This window comes from Diadema antillarum, unplaced genomic scaffold (assembly GCF_040938485.1).
Source record: "Diadema antillarum isolate AM-2024a unplaced genomic scaffold, OU_Dant_1.0 scf00000172, whole genome shotgun sequence".
Classification (NCBI taxonomy): domain Eukaryota; kingdom Metazoa; phylum Echinodermata; class Echinoidea; order Diadematoida; family Diadematidae; genus Diadema; species Diadema antillarum.
In genome coordinates, this window is record NW_027271061.1 from 1,119,327 (window position 1) to 1,135,075 (window position 15,749).

At 37.4% G+C, this 15,749-nt stretch overlaps 1 protein-coding gene across 1 annotated transcript in view; it reads left to right on the plus strand.

Moving 5' to 3' along the window:
* Positions 1–14,563: 14,563 nt before the first annotated feature.
* The window catches only part of LOC139722810 (uncharacterized), a 122,933-nt gene continuing 121,747 nt past the window's right edge, over positions 14,564–15,749 (plus strand). The window contains exon 1 of the mRNA XM_071634100.1: positions 14,564–14,866. Within this exon, the coding sequence (XP_071490201.1) occupies positions 14,734–14,866 (133 nt within the window). The 5' untranslated portion in view covers positions 14,564–14,733. The remainder of the gene's footprint in view (positions 14,867–15,749) is intronic.

The following is a 15,749-nucleotide window of genomic DNA, read 5'->3' on the forward strand; positions in this document are numbered from 1 at the left end:
TCATCAAGTAGCTTTCCTTTTTTTTCTTTTTTTTGGTTCTTCTAAGAAGGAAGTTGCACTTCCCTGTGAGCAGGGGTAGCTTCAGTTGCTTGGCTGCATTTTACAGCTCTCAGTCCGACATGCTTACATACAATATCTCAATCTTGCTGCACAAGTTATCTAATCACTCAGAAAATTAATGCATAATTCATTTGTAGTACAGAAACACAACTAAGCCTCTTACCTGCAGAAAGAGAATAAACTAATAATCAAGAGTTCTTCATGTGTTGGTGACTTACAATGTATGATGTCTCAGGTTCCAATATGTGCAAAGGAGAAATGGCATACCTAGGAGTATATAGAATCTCCAATAGTTATGACCTGTTTTCTTACGAAGGAATCTACATTTTGTACCAGTGTTCTTGCACATCACTGTGGTAGCTGATATAGGAGTATTCTCTGAAGGTACATTTCATGCTGTCGAAATGTTCATATGCTTGCTAGTAATGTTATTCACCAAGGTTTAGCCTCGCAAGCTCCAGCAAAATCCAGCAATATTGGTCCTCTTGTGTCCCAGTGGGCCACTCATACCAACACCCGACTGGCAGAGTTACTTAAGTTGAGTTACCAAAGCTCTACTTGTGGTGCTCGATTGACCTCAGGTCCCATTTGTGGTTTGTGTGGTATGCAGCCTTTTAAGGTGCACAGGGTTTTAGCAGTGCCAGCTGTAATGTTAGATCGACCTTTGGCCGGACAAGAGCAACAGTAACGCCAGGACCAGCCGCAAATTCAGTGTGCATCTTAAAGAGCAAGGTAGAAATTTCATAACCTGCAAATCATTCTAGCAATGTGATTCTAGTTTCCAAGCATTTAGCTAGTGCAGATGGACCCTGACTTTAGTGGAGCTCAGTGTCAAGGATGAGAACGTTTGTGAAGAGTATGAGAAAAACCTTCTCAGTTCCTGCTTTATGAAATGAGATCCGCTAATGCCTTTCTGCCTCTCAAGTATAAGACATTTACTTTCTGTTTGAGCATTGCTGGAAATAACGTTCAATCCCATTTTTCCCGTGCTGAGAAGCAGAGAGTCTTTAATGCTCTGAGGTCGGTCAAGTTAATGCAGATCTTTTTGACTGGCACTCAGCTTGGTGTGGTGAGACAGATTTCATGTCTTACACATGTTATCATTCCATGTAAATGAGTCCTTTGTCAGTGTAAGTTCCGAGATGAATGTAAATGTGTTGAGATTGCATGAAAAGACACATGAAGTTTATGTAGAGTTATGAAAGAATTATGACAGTATATATGAAGTTTTCTTTATCATGCCAGTAATGACCACTGTATTTCTTTTTCCAACTCTGGTGAAAGCATTGTAGGAGTGTTCTGTAGGATTTTTTTTTTTTTTTTTTTTTTTGGGGGGGGGGGGGTACAAAGGGAGAGACATTCCTATTTTTCCTTTGTGGAAATCAAAAAATATGTGTTAGGCAGTCGTGGGAAAAAAGCTTCATCTCTTATATATCAAAAGAACTTGAAAGTGGTCTCAGTATGTCATTGCTGTAAGATTCTAGTCATGTTTGTTCCCCTGCCAGATATGAAATTGAAGCCGGACAACATGCGATTGGTTATAGTTGTTACGTACAAAGCACTATTAATTAAAATTCCACAATTAATTAAAATTCCACAATTAATTAAAATTCCACAATTAAAAAAACAGGAAAAGGAAAGGTGCTATTGATGGGTGTCCCTACTTAAGAATAGTGATGAATACTTTTTTTTTCCCCTTCAAGTGTGTTTGCAGTAACAAAATATTTCTTCATACCTCAAGTCAAGTTGATGTATCCTGTTTGTTCTGTGTTTATTAAAGAAATGCGAACATAACAAACTTCATATTTATAGTTCTGAAAAAGAGGAATGAAGTTTAGATATATGAAAATACTCCTTTGAAATAAGATTTGTAGCTGCCTGAAAACGGTGGGGGGGGGGGGGGGGGGGGGATTGTACTTAAGTTGATACTGTCAGTCCAATCATGTGTCACTAGTTATTTTATACATACAGAGTTGAATAGCAATTTGCTGTCATGAATCAGAAAAGGGAGGCACCCTTGACCATGTTTATAGTGAAATAAATTCCTTCAATTCTTTATGCTTATTTTCTTTCATATGTTAAAATAGAAATTACAAATGACTTTGCGAGCAAATGCTTGTGTAATTTTTCAGGTGTAGTTTCTTTTTAATTCTTGTCTACTCCACTTTATCCTTCCATCATGTGTCCATGAATCTGGGCAAGATCTGTATGTCCTTGATGCGTTTATGTGAGTCGGCATTCAAAGGAAAACAAAACCGTTCAAGACTGCCAGAGTAAATCAAGACAAGGGCTAGTGAAGATTTGATTTTCCTTTTGCAGGATTCGTAGTTTTTTTGTAACCAAAAGATACTGGGAAGTTGGGGAAGGGTTTTACTATGTATGCCATATATTTAGCGAGTCTAATTTTCTGTGGATAGGGACTTCCCGACAATTTGCTGAGTGGTTAAACTCACAGTTGTGGAGTACAGCAATTGACGGAGAATCGTACGCTTGCACATCACTTTAATGTTCGGTCAAGAGTTGATATTTGCGTGTACTGTTACATTTCGCCCATAGTACCTGACTCTCGAAATTCAAGACAATTATAAACCTTGCGAAATATATGGCATATACGGTATATCATCATCTGTGTGCATAAAAGTGTTCAGGTCACATGTATTGTTAATCAGTTTGAATACCTTGTGTGTGGTACAGTAGTGAAGTCATGATGGCTTTCATGGCCAGTGATGAAGTATGGACCATTGGGTTTTGGCTTGCCGCCATGTGTACAATGTATTGACCATCATATGTTTCGTATGATGCATACTACAATGATTGCTAATATTGATATTGTTTTTATTTTACCAGATGAAGCGGCCATTGAGTGGAAATGATTATATATTACTCCTTTTGCAGCAAAGTGAGAGAATATGTGTGTATGAGCGTTGATATCAGGCCTACTGCTTTTTATTTATTTCATTCTTTTTGTTTTTTTACGTGATGGTATTTATCTGTTATATGTAATTGTAACAGAGCAATTTTATTTGCAGATGATCAAGATGGGATATTGTGAATGTAGAAAAAAAAAAATATTTGATGTTTGTCTGCTTACATCTGAGATGGTTTTAATTTTGATTCTATGGGGCATTATTCTCACCGAGTGAGACATGTTGACCTTTGACCTTTGACTCTCTCCTGACGGCACAATCATTCACAAGAGTATGTAATCATTGGGTCAGGCCAGCACCACTGCCTTTCAGGAAGTAGTTCGGCACAAACCGGGCTTGGTGCAAAGCTGTATGATGTATGCATGTCATCAGTCACACAACTTATGTGAGAACAGCAATGTTAATCATCTAGGAGGTAAAAATTAAAGCAACCGCAGCAGTGCAGTTTGATGGTGGGTTACCAGATCAGAGAAGATGAAAACAAAACCAAAAGAACAAAATGAAGGCAGGTGCACTGAGATATCAGCGTGGTTGGATTGCTTCTTGGGGTTACTGTATAAGGAGACGTCCAATTTGTCTTGTCCTTCCACGTCCAGTAGAAAGCACCTATGTGCTTGGCATGGACGTGAATGACCAACTGAGGCAGTGGTCAAGGGAACCTGTGATGGTCATGGTCACTTTAGGACAACAGAGTTATGGATGATTGACCATCCAAATTCTGGCTTCATACGTGCTAAATGACTTGTCTTATACTTATGTGTTGGAATTCAGTAGATTGATTTTTTTTTTTTTTTTTGGGGGGGGGGGGGGTAAGGGATTCAGATATTTTCATCATATGAACAACCAAGTTGAGTAAGATTTGTATGGAATTCTTTCAGTTTCTTGTTTATAGTTCAGTGTGATGGGCACCCAGTGCTGAGTAAGAAAATGGTTGTATGGAGTCAGGTTCATTTTCATGTCAATAGAGAAAAAAAAAGAAAAGAAAAGAATGGGCCTGGCGCATGATGATAAATTTTGGCAATTATGACATGACTTCACTTTTGATGTGGGCAGGATTTATTGTGGAGGTAGCAGTTGCACACGATTCTTGTGTGATGATGTTGAAATTTCACAGTTGATGAGAATAACTTCATGTGCAAACTGACATCCACCCTGCATGGAAGAGCAAACTCATTGAGAAGCGGTAACGACCAAGTAGTAAATATGTGTCAGTGCGTGAAAACTTCTGTCTTGCCTCGTCTGGCAAACTGAACTCTTCTGTCCCTACTTTCATTTGCCAAAGCAATGTCTCTGATTCCATTTGGTTAGAATGTCAAATTTAGAGAGACCAATATCTCTACTGCCTGAGTCTCTCCATGCTATCATTAACTCTTTGAACTCTTTAAGACCAAAGTCATCCTCATGATGTCCCTTTTTTTCTGCTGTCCAATTTCCACATTGAATCCACTCTAGACCAATTCGGGATATACATGAATCAATGAATAAGAGAGCTTGAAAATCATCCTATTCAAGAATCTTGCCATGCAAATCATAAAGAACTCCAGAAAATGCCATGACATATTTAGATGCTATGCGTCTAAGCCCTCCTGATCGTCTTCCAATAAGAAATATTTGAGACATAAACTTGTGAATGACCCCCTGTAAAGATAACATGCCATAGAGTATGGCATTGCACAAGTTGGAAAGGTTCTTCTCTTGTGTAGGGAATGCAAGTCTATGGAAGTAGGGGCTAATAGCAACTCCCCTTTTTCCTGGAAGCTTTTGGTGGAATTTAGGGCTAATTTTAGGACTTATTCCATTGGATCTTGAGGTGAATGACGGAAGAGGTCCGCATCACCAACAATTCTGAGTAAGCAAGACACATAATATTTTTGCTGCGCACCGGGAAATCGTTTCCTAATGGCCAAATATTGCTTCATTTCGCAGCTGCACAAATTCCAACTCTAGAGGAAGTTTACTTTGTTTTTGCAGTCTTCCGATGTAAAAAGGAAAGGAAAAAAAATATCCAATGGATGGAATTGCTATCAAGAAGTACTGCTTTTAAATGTTAGGACAAGAACTCTTTCCCTTTTAATAGTTAGTAAGAAATGGAAACCTGGTGAGAATTTGTCTTTCTGTTTTAAGTGCTCACAGCAATATCCTAATCAACCCACAACGAGAAGTTACAGTCCATGAGACAAGTGTCCATCCTGACCCTGCATTCATTGTTGCATCTACCATCACAATCGTCGTTCCTAGCACAGTGATCCACTATTACCGAGACAGTTTCCTTCCAATGCCCAGGTGAATTAAGACTGTGTCCTCAATAGCCTACATCAAACAGGATTTTATGGAATTGCTACTAGTGTGGATTGCAGCTGTATTTTTTTTTCTCTCTTTTCTTTTCACAAATTCTGTTCGCCCCCCCCCCCCTTTTTTTTTTTTTTTTTGCTCTGTGTTGATTCGATGAAAGAGGAAGGAAGCGTAAAGGTGCCAGACAATACGAAAGCAACCAACAACTGTAGATCAGTGTGTGTGCTGCTGCAAACATGGCTTAATATACCATGTGAAAGTTTTATGTTTGTTTGTTTGTTTGTTTGTTTTTATTACACCCTGGACTGAACTGCTGGGAAAATGACCGCATGCAAATCTTTTGGAAAATGTTCAGTTCTGTACAAACATACTCATCTGTGAAATTCTATTCAAAAGCAAGCAATGTGTATTGCAGTTGGTCGTAGATAAAAAGGTAGTCATGGAAAAATTTCCACTTTGATAGTATAGTCATCTTGGGCAGTGACAGTTAATGCATTTCAATGTCATTTGTAGTTCACATGATACACTGTCACTTACAACAACAAAAAAAAGATGAAAAGAAGGCAATCAGACTTCCTGTATCTGCAATTGTTTTTGTTTCCTTAGGAGAAGAAATCTCAGCCAATTCTACATATTTTTTTTAGACTGTTGAACTCTTCCCCTGTCATGCTGTCATAATTCACTAATATGCCTTTTCTTTATTTTCTCTTTTTAACAAAGATGTACAGAATCCATGCTTTCAGTCATGTGTGTTTTAATGTGTCGGTTCATGCCCAAACTTGAGTGGATGATTGTTGATTTAAATTTAGAGATGAGTTACGAAGATGGTACAGTGTAGTGTGCAAACTTTAAAAGTATGTTTGCTGTCTTGGCCAAGTAGACCAAAACTTAGTTGCAATGTTCTAGTCAGTAGTCATATATATCTTATTCTCTTCTATTCCTGTAAATGTGAAAAATGCTACTTACAATTCATTATCAACTCTGTGGTTGCAATATCATTATACATTTTCAGGTGGTAGCATACCGTTTGTGTACTAGTACATTAATGTACTTCACAATTTTGTTCTTCATTTTTCCAAATTTTTCTATATCTCATTACTAATGATGCTTCAGATATATTTATGTGTGTATATATAAATATGGACATATATTTAAGAAAGTACTTGCCTTATTTCAGTTAGACAGCAAGTTGAGATAAATGCCTCTGTTGTTTTGCTTTACTTTAACATCACAAGAGTTAGAGGAGAATGTGAATTGAGACAGAGCTGGTGTATACAATGTATTTACACCCTTAACAACATGCTTCACTTTATTGCATGTGAACAGTCGTGCATTCTACTTGTCAGAATGTTTGCTCACATCGGATGGAAATGTAGGGATTTCCCTTTTTTTTGGGGGGGGGTTATATTTATACTTTGTAAGACTATTCTTTGAATTGTGGTTGTTATGGAATAAAGTGGGTTTTAGTGCCAGTGCATAAGAGCTTTGCCAAGCTATTAAAACAATGTCTGGTATGTTTCCAGTTTCACTGAATTTCCGGTAGGCCTACCTATAAATCAGGCTTGTGTACAGTGAGTGTAGTTTTCCAGCTTGTCAAGACCTACTGTAGATATTGAGGCAAAAATCAAAGGCGATATGATATTCAACTTTGGTAACAAATATTGAAGTATTGTGAAAAGTGTAACTAATGTGATGCTCCATATGGATTTCTTTATAGTAGTCAATATCTTCATGTTGTGTTTACTGGACGGGTAGGGTCTGTTTGTGGGTTCTCATATTTATCTCTGATTTCCCTCTGATTTTGTGACAAAATTGATGAAACATGTTTCATAGTAAGATAAAATGAAGTGTAGAATATTTGTAGAAAAGAGCAACAAAGGTTTTTACCAATTTAAAGTGGATTGAGATTTTGCTGCTCAGTGAATAATATTAGTTGAACTAGTATTCCTGCAGAAGCTTTTAGAATACAGGCCTCTTTGAGCAGTTTTTCTTAAAGGCCAATGAATGTAGATTCAATTTAGATGTTTCCATTCATGTGCAGTATCTACTTGTCAGTATTGTCAAATCCACAATTCCCATTTGTGAGTTTGGAAATACACAATGCATTGTAGACTGGTTCAGTTTATCCTTATTGTTTCTCTCTTTTCCATTTCAAGATGGCATGAGATCATGTTCAGTGCATGTATGTTTAGGGATTTAATTTGTGGGTTGTTGGGGGGGGGGGTTTGAGAGAGAGATTGGCACTTGGCACGACAGAATAAGTCTCCAAGAGCTGCATTACAATATGATTTTTAGGGGTCATTCCACAAGACAGACACCCACGAGTCATACAGCCTACGAGTTTGACATTGAAAAAAAGATCCATAAATCATACAGCCCACGAGTCGTACAGCCCATGAGTTCGACACTAGGCAAAAACAGCCCAGGGGCCTGTTGCATAAAAGTTACTATTATGGTAACTTTGCCATCCAGTGGTAGCTTCCATGGAATTCTTGATTTTGATTGGCTGTTGAGTATTGTTGCCATGGTAGTTTGACATTACCACAGGGGGCTTAGTGTGTCAGTCTCATGGGCCTTGTTTGTTTAGTGTTGAACTCATGGGTTGTATGATTCGTGAATGTCGAACTCTATAATGTGCATCCAAGTTTTATGCCACAGTAATGCATCTATTAAATACGTTTCCCGTATTGAATGTTGAATCTCTCTCTTTGTAAAACAGGTCAGATATGGATAGACACACTGAAATGATATTTGGTTAGTTTCTTTATTATGCTGAGTGATGTAAAGTGTTACTCCCACTCCCTGGAATCGGTTTTGCTGGTGGCCAAGAATATTATTAAGTGTATGTCAAAGATGTACTGCTCAAATTATTGTCCAGCACATTTGGTGTTCAGGGTCCCGTTTCATAAAACTTGTTACCAGTGACAACTGCCACAATTCTGTGACAAATTAGCTCTCAGCCAATCAGATGCAAGGATTTCAGTACCCTTGAACAACTATCACAACTTGTCACTGATAACAAGGTTTATGAAACGGGGCCCAGGTATATACTACTTGTACTTGAGGAGTGATGTGTGTGGAATTTAGCGACTGTTGTCGATCTGTAACTGCACACTCTCACAATTTACACCTGTTGGTGAGACAGAGTATGTCTTGGCTGTGTGTGTTCAAATACTTTTGCTCTGTTGTCTTTTTCTTTCTGAAGTTGTTTTAGTATCACGTATGAGGCATAATCATTCCACGTGTGGAAATAGCGTTTTGGGGGGATTAGATACAGCAATATTATAATTGTGCTTCAGAATATGAATTGATGATAATTTGGAGAGATAAAGAAGCTGCATATAGGAATGACGGACAGTGAATTTGAAAAATAAAAGAAGTACTTTGATGACAAGATTGTGTGCATGTTTGGTTATTTTGTCTACTTTCCCTCCATTTTTATCCCAAAGAATGTATGAAACATGATTTGTGAATGGTTAAATATGCAACATATCAATTATTCTTATCCTGTAATTATAGTCATGCTAAAATACATTCTTTGATGAGGAATCCACATATCAGAGAATTATAAAATAACTAACAAACTTCACATGTGTGTGTGTCTGTGTCTGTGACAAATAGTGCAAAATATGTCATGCAGTACTCATGTGCACACTCCAAATACATAATTAGCCTTCATGAAACTTTCACCAAGACAAAAATCCTCGCTAATTTAAAACTACATGAGGGTTACATTTTATGCACAAGTTTCCCTCGTGATCTAGCACAGAGTGTTTGAGACTATGTACTGTCTATGGATAGTGTTGCCTCCTGTAAATTATTCCTCAGTTGTTTAATTTTGATGACCTGTGGACATTTCAGTTGACAATGTGATTAATAAGTGTTTGATTCTTGGATGGATGGAGTTATGTAGAAAGGGATGAACAACTATTAAGTGATGGCTGGGTTGGACAATCGGGAGATGAATTAGAGGAATGAGAGTTATGGTTGCATCCAGGGAAGGGTTAATGGAAGATGGACGAGAGGATGGAGGGTGGATGAAAGATAAATGAATTGAAGATAGATGGAAGATGGATGAATGGATGGAAGATGATGAAAGATGGATGAATGGATGGAAGATGGATGAATGAATGAAAGATGAATTGAAGATGGATGGAAGAGGGATTAATGGATGGAAATAGATGGTAGATGGATGAATGAATGGAAGATAAATGGAAGATGAATGAATTGGTGGAAGACAGATGGAAGATTGATAAATAGATGGAGGATGGATGGAAGATAGATGAATGGATGGAAAATAAATGGAAGATGAATGAATGGATGAAAGATGGATGAATGAATGGCAGATAGATGGAAGGTGGATGAATGAATGGAAGATAGATGGAAGATAGAGAAATGAATGGAAGATAGATGAATGGATGGAAAAGAAATGGAAGATGAATGGATGGATGAAAGATGGATGAATGAATGGCAGATAGATGGAAGATGGATGAATGGAAGATGAATAGAAGATGGATGAATTGTTAGGAGAGGTGGGAGATGCTGGATGAATGAATAGAAGATGGATGGATGAATGAATGGAAGATGGATAGAATATGTAAAGAAGTTGGGTGTAAGAATAGATGGATTAATGGATGGAAGATAGATATGTTAGTCAGGAGATGATTGATTTTTTGGTGAGTAGATGGTCAGTTTGATGATCGGTGTCACAATGTTAAAGGAAAGATACGGAGGAGGATGAGTGAGTCAATCGAGGAATAAAATTTAATGGTTGGATCATCTCTTCAATGCATTCTTAGCTGACCGACTGATTGATGAATGAAGGCATACATAAAAAATGGTCTTGTGAAGAATGAGTAGACGAAATGAATGCTTGACTAGCTCTTTATGTGCCACGGTGGAAACCCCCTGTGTGCCACGTTATTCTGAGACACGAAGGTAGTCATGCTGAGAGAAAGAATTCTGTTTTTTTCCAATTTGTATAACTTCTACAAATTTCTGTTAGGATGGGCATAATAGTAGTCAAAGTTAAAGAGGAATGCCAAGCTTTGTTTCGATATAAATTGTATGACGAATCTATTTCTAATTTTTCTTTTGAATGACCAGTTGTTACATTACATAAAGGCATGACTTTTGCACATAAACAGTGACAGAAACTTAGAATGTACCGGCAAATATAGTTGGGAACATCGCTTGATAGTCAATCACCACATAGAATGCAAGCCGTATATGAGAGGAACAAAAGCACGAGAAACGCTTCCACTGTGCCGCGGGATTAAGAGTAATTAGCGGTTTATCGATCGGTCTTGTATTCGCGGCATTGTTTGTTGAGCAGAATATGCGAAGTTGGCACGCCGTCGACTGAGTCGGACGTGCGAACGTGGCACATAAAGAGCTAGAGGATAGCTTGATGGATAAAGTTATTTGTAGATGAATAGGTGAATGAAAGAATATTTGGATATAGTATGGTAATATATACAAAAATTATATAAAGGTATAATAATATATAATAATTATGTAGATTATTTTATAAAGGGATCATTATTATATAATTATTATTATAAAGAGATTACAATGATATGTTATGGAAAGTAAAACGACTGAACGTCACAGATGACCCTGAACATTACAAGAGAGAATGTACAACTATGTGACCAGAGAGATCAAGAGAGAAATAAAGTGTGACATTGGCTTGCTATATATTTGAGAAATTGCAACAAATTCTTTCCTAAATTTAGGAGACACCGCGATATAAGGGTCACACATTTGGGCGTGCTTATTGTATCGTTGTACTGATATCATGGTTTACGTGTACGTAATGTACGTAACATGTGTATGAGGGCCCTTTAAAGTAGATATACAGTTGTCAAGGACATTCTATTAAGTTTTGAAAAAAATATATAATGTCAGCGTAGATTATAGTCCATATACTTCAAAGGTCAAGGATCAGAAATACAAAATGTCTTAATACGAGGAGGAAAGAGATCATAGGGCTATGTGTAATGACGATCTTTGGTGTTGTTGTTGTTGTTTTATGGTCTTCCATAAATTTAAAGTAAGTGAGAGCAGCAGTGCGCGATGTCACAATTGCTTTGTGATGTCACAATTGTTTTGTTACAAATTTTGTGTTAACATCTCACAGAGTGAGTGTACGATGCAGCGCGCGATGTCGGAATTGCTTCGTGATGTCACATTTGCTTTGTAGCAATTTAATTCACATACAGAATCATATTAAGCAGGTCTTGAAGTAGGAAACACCTTTCTAAAACCGCTGGAGCTCAACATGAACCCATGCAGCTATCCGAGCTCGGTCACGTGTCCTCTCTGGGCTATGTATAATACTTATCCCTTCTCGATGAAATAACTCTCTTGGACATACAGGTACCTACTCCTGTGTAATGCTTGTTTTCTCTTTATACTTTCTTTCTCTCTTCTTACTTTCCTTCTGTTTAAAGTGTCATTAAATGTAGACATAACAAAACAGACACGATCTCGAAGGAAGTATAGGCCTAAGTGGTCCTTGATACCTTTAACTGCAGAAGATGTCCTCTATTTAGTTAGTAAGAGTAATTAAGATGTTTCAGTGGAAAGCGGACTGTGAGCAGATGAGAGAGATTTGATGTTATCGACTTTCAGACATAAGGGCGATAATGTTTATGCTGCCTGAACCGACACTTCTACTTTTGTTTAGTCACAAAGTACATGAACCAATAAAACAAAACAAAAGATTACATGCAAATCTTAAAACAATACATGTACATTAAAAATAATTGCTACTGACGATGATAAAAAGAATAATGATGTGACGCCTGTCAAGATATTCTATAAAGTTCCACTAGCAACCAAGGAATAATGGGACATTTCATTTGCTTTTATTTATCATTGTTGAATCCGCTATCGACTACTTTTGTATAGACAATTATATGTTTTGAAAGAAAGGCTGTAAGACATATCTTTTCTGGAACATTTTAAATGCCTGTACAGGCGAAAGAGAGAAAAAAGTATCATTGTCATTCTAGCATTTTTACAAATCAGTTGTGACGTGTTAACATAATTCATTTATCAAATTTTGCACTCGTGACTGTGGCTCATAAAACCAGTGTTTTGGTGATAGTGAAATTTTGAAATGTGAAAACTTTTGTCTGATTTTTAATCACATTACTTTGCTAATAGTATATATCATATTTTGGAAAGAAAGAGCTTCACGCAATATATGCTCTATGTGGAATGTTGCCAGTATGTTTGACATTCCATGGCGTGCTATTTGCAAAATTACGTCACTTTTATGACGACATTTTGCAAAAAGTATCTTCTACTAGTATTAACTTTGTTAAATTATGTTCCAAAGCAATTATGACATCACAAGGCAGTTCTGACATCGCGCGCTGCATCGTACTGTCGTACTGTCACTCTGTGAGATGTAACAATATTTTTAACAAACAATTGTTACATCACAAAACAATTCTGACTTTGCGCACTGCTTCGCTCTGTCCCTCTTTGAAAATGTAACAATTTCTAACAATACAATTGTGACATCACAAACAATTCTAACATAGCGCACTACTTCGTACCGTCACTCTCTGAAATGTAACAATTTCTTTCAATACAATTGTGACATCATAAAGCAATTCTGACATCGCACGCTTCATCGTCGTACTGTCACTGTTGTAACAATTTCTAACAAAACAATTGTGACATCACAAAGCAATTCTGACATCGCGCACTGCTTCGCTCCGTCACTCTTTGAAAATGAAAAAATTTCTAACAATACAATTGTGACATCACAAACAATTCTAACATTGCGCACTCAACTGATGTAACAATTTTAGTCAAAACAATTGTGACGTCACAAAGCAATTCTGCCATCGCGCGCTGCATCGTACTGTCACTGAAAAAATGTAACAATTTCTAACAATATAATTGTGACATCACAAAGCAATTCTAACATCGTGCACTGCTTCGTACTGTCACTCCGAAATGTAACAATTTCTGTATGTAAAGCAAATCTTACATCGTGCGCTGCATGCTTCGTACGGTCAGTGTAGGATTCCTCCACAACATCGCATCCACCACATAATTATCTTCTTGCCTCACATTTTTCCATTCTCTTGTTTACATTTTTGTTCTTACACATACAACAATTACTATTCTGCCTAATTTCGAGTTGTGGTTACAAGCAAAACAAAAAAACAAAAACAAATAAAAAAGGTCCCCAGCTCATCTTTTTTCCGCTAAAAAAAAAAAAAAAAAAAAAAAAGTCTGCAGTGGAAAAATATAACCTTACCGCGCTCACACTTCAAGATTTCCATCTATTTCTATTTATTGCCACTTACGTATTTCAGGGTTAAAAAAAAAAAAAAGAAAAAGTGTGGGGCCGAAAGTTATAACACCTTATGTATTCCTTTGTATGATGCACAAAAAGTGTTCCGCCGGCCATGGAATAGGCCTAGTATTTTTTAGTCACCTTTAGCGCCTGTAGTTTAAAAAGAAACTTTCAGGGCAAAGTACAGTAGCCTGACTAGTAACCGCTTTATTGTGAATAGCTTTACCAAATTATCTCCTTCCCGATTCAATTATGTGAAACGTGGTTCACGATATTGCTCTTTCTTATGTAAGTTACCGACATCTGTTCACGAAGTCCAATAACGGAATAAATGCGCGACACTTCGTCGTTACATCCTGTACTAGTATATAGGCTAATCAAGTATATTTGTATACTATTTGCATAATTTCGTCATAGTGACGACATTTTGCAGAAAGTACGCCATAGCTGTGTCAAACATTCCACATTGTGACACAGCTGAAAATGCCTATAATCACATGCAGCTCTTTCAACCAATCACTAGAGGATAGATTTTTTTAATCCAAAAAATCCAAAATATATATTTTTATGTTGTATTAATTTTTTATCCGCACGGGCCAGCGGAAGAACAGTCTCCGGAGTGAAGTATGTTGAAATGAAATGAAATCTTTGAGAAGCCTACGTGTACATATCTTTGTGTTATTATGTATAATCTACAAGAATTGTATTCACTAATATTATGTTATTATGGTTTTTTTTTTTATTTTCTATCTCTGTACTATCATACCCCGACAAGGGGTCGAAAGAGCCAATAAGATTCTGCAAAATGCCTCTCTCACAGATCAGCTCATTGGTATTGTTCCCCGATATTCAACAGCGCCATCACTTTTGCACAGCACATTAAGTTGCCTTGCGCCTGATCTGACTGCTGCCGCACCTCGCTGAACGATAGTCATCCGGACTAAACATGGCGATACCTACTTCCTGATTGAATGAACCATATCCAGACCAATGAATACCTGCTCTTAATTCGCATAATCGGACGAGTTATTGTTGCTACAGCATTGGATAGTGTCAAAGCTTCCAAAAGCTCTCTCCTCGCCCCATTAACTAGGTGAGTTTATGCCCATGTGAGCCGCCTGACCATGTAACATGGGGCAGCATCAAACGAAGGAGGGGGATCAGCGGAGGTCGTCCGCAAGCAACAGCGATCGCCCCGCGAAGACAAAATCTGAGTCAACGAAGCGACACCCAAGCAAGTTGCCCGTCATCGAACAGAAAGTCGGTATGTAGACGTGTCGAAACTTGGCACTAATATTCATGATACTCTCATGTCTTCGATGGTCCTTAGTGTTCATTAAAGATGGTTACAGATGAAACTTCAAAGTTTCTATGGCCCATGAAAGCTGTGTTACGCGCGCTGGCATGTAAAGTAGATGGTTATCATTATGGTGATATACAGTGACCCAAGTTTATGTTTTGGTGATTTTACATGCATATAACATAGACTCTACATCCAATTCAGCTCAGTCAAACAGGTCAAATACACCCTGCCACTATGATTCAACGACCGACAAAGCAGGTGCATGAAAAGCCGTTCTCTATGGATGAGCAAAAATTGTATGGACGTCTGTGTTTGCTGAGTTGACTGCCAGTTCATCTTTTGTAGCACGTTTTTTGTTTTCTACGCAAGGTTTTTGCTGTGATTTTTTTACTCGTAATCAGTAGTGCGATAGCGTGTACTCTGTACAAAGACCTGGGGGGCATTGCATGAAGCACTTTGTCCAATTGTTTTTTTTTTCTGACAAACTGTTATAAGGTACAGAAATCCTTGCATCTGATTGGCACTCACTGAAACTTTTGAAGCAAATTTTACATTTTAAAAAAAGTATCTGACAAAACGCTTCATGAAATGCCCCCCATTCAAACTGGTGGTTGACACTGGTTCATATCTGATCGGCAAAAAAAAAAGTAATATTATATATATTTTTTTAATGTGAAAGTAATGTCTTGATTTCAAGCTTAGGCTTCAATATTTAAACCCATTGATGTGAACAAACTCTTTGTGCTGATTGATTCAGGGTTCTTCCTCTACATTGTACATGACTAGGCAGGAAGAAGATCTTGATACTTGTAATGTAACTATCCAAATGAATATTAAAATATAA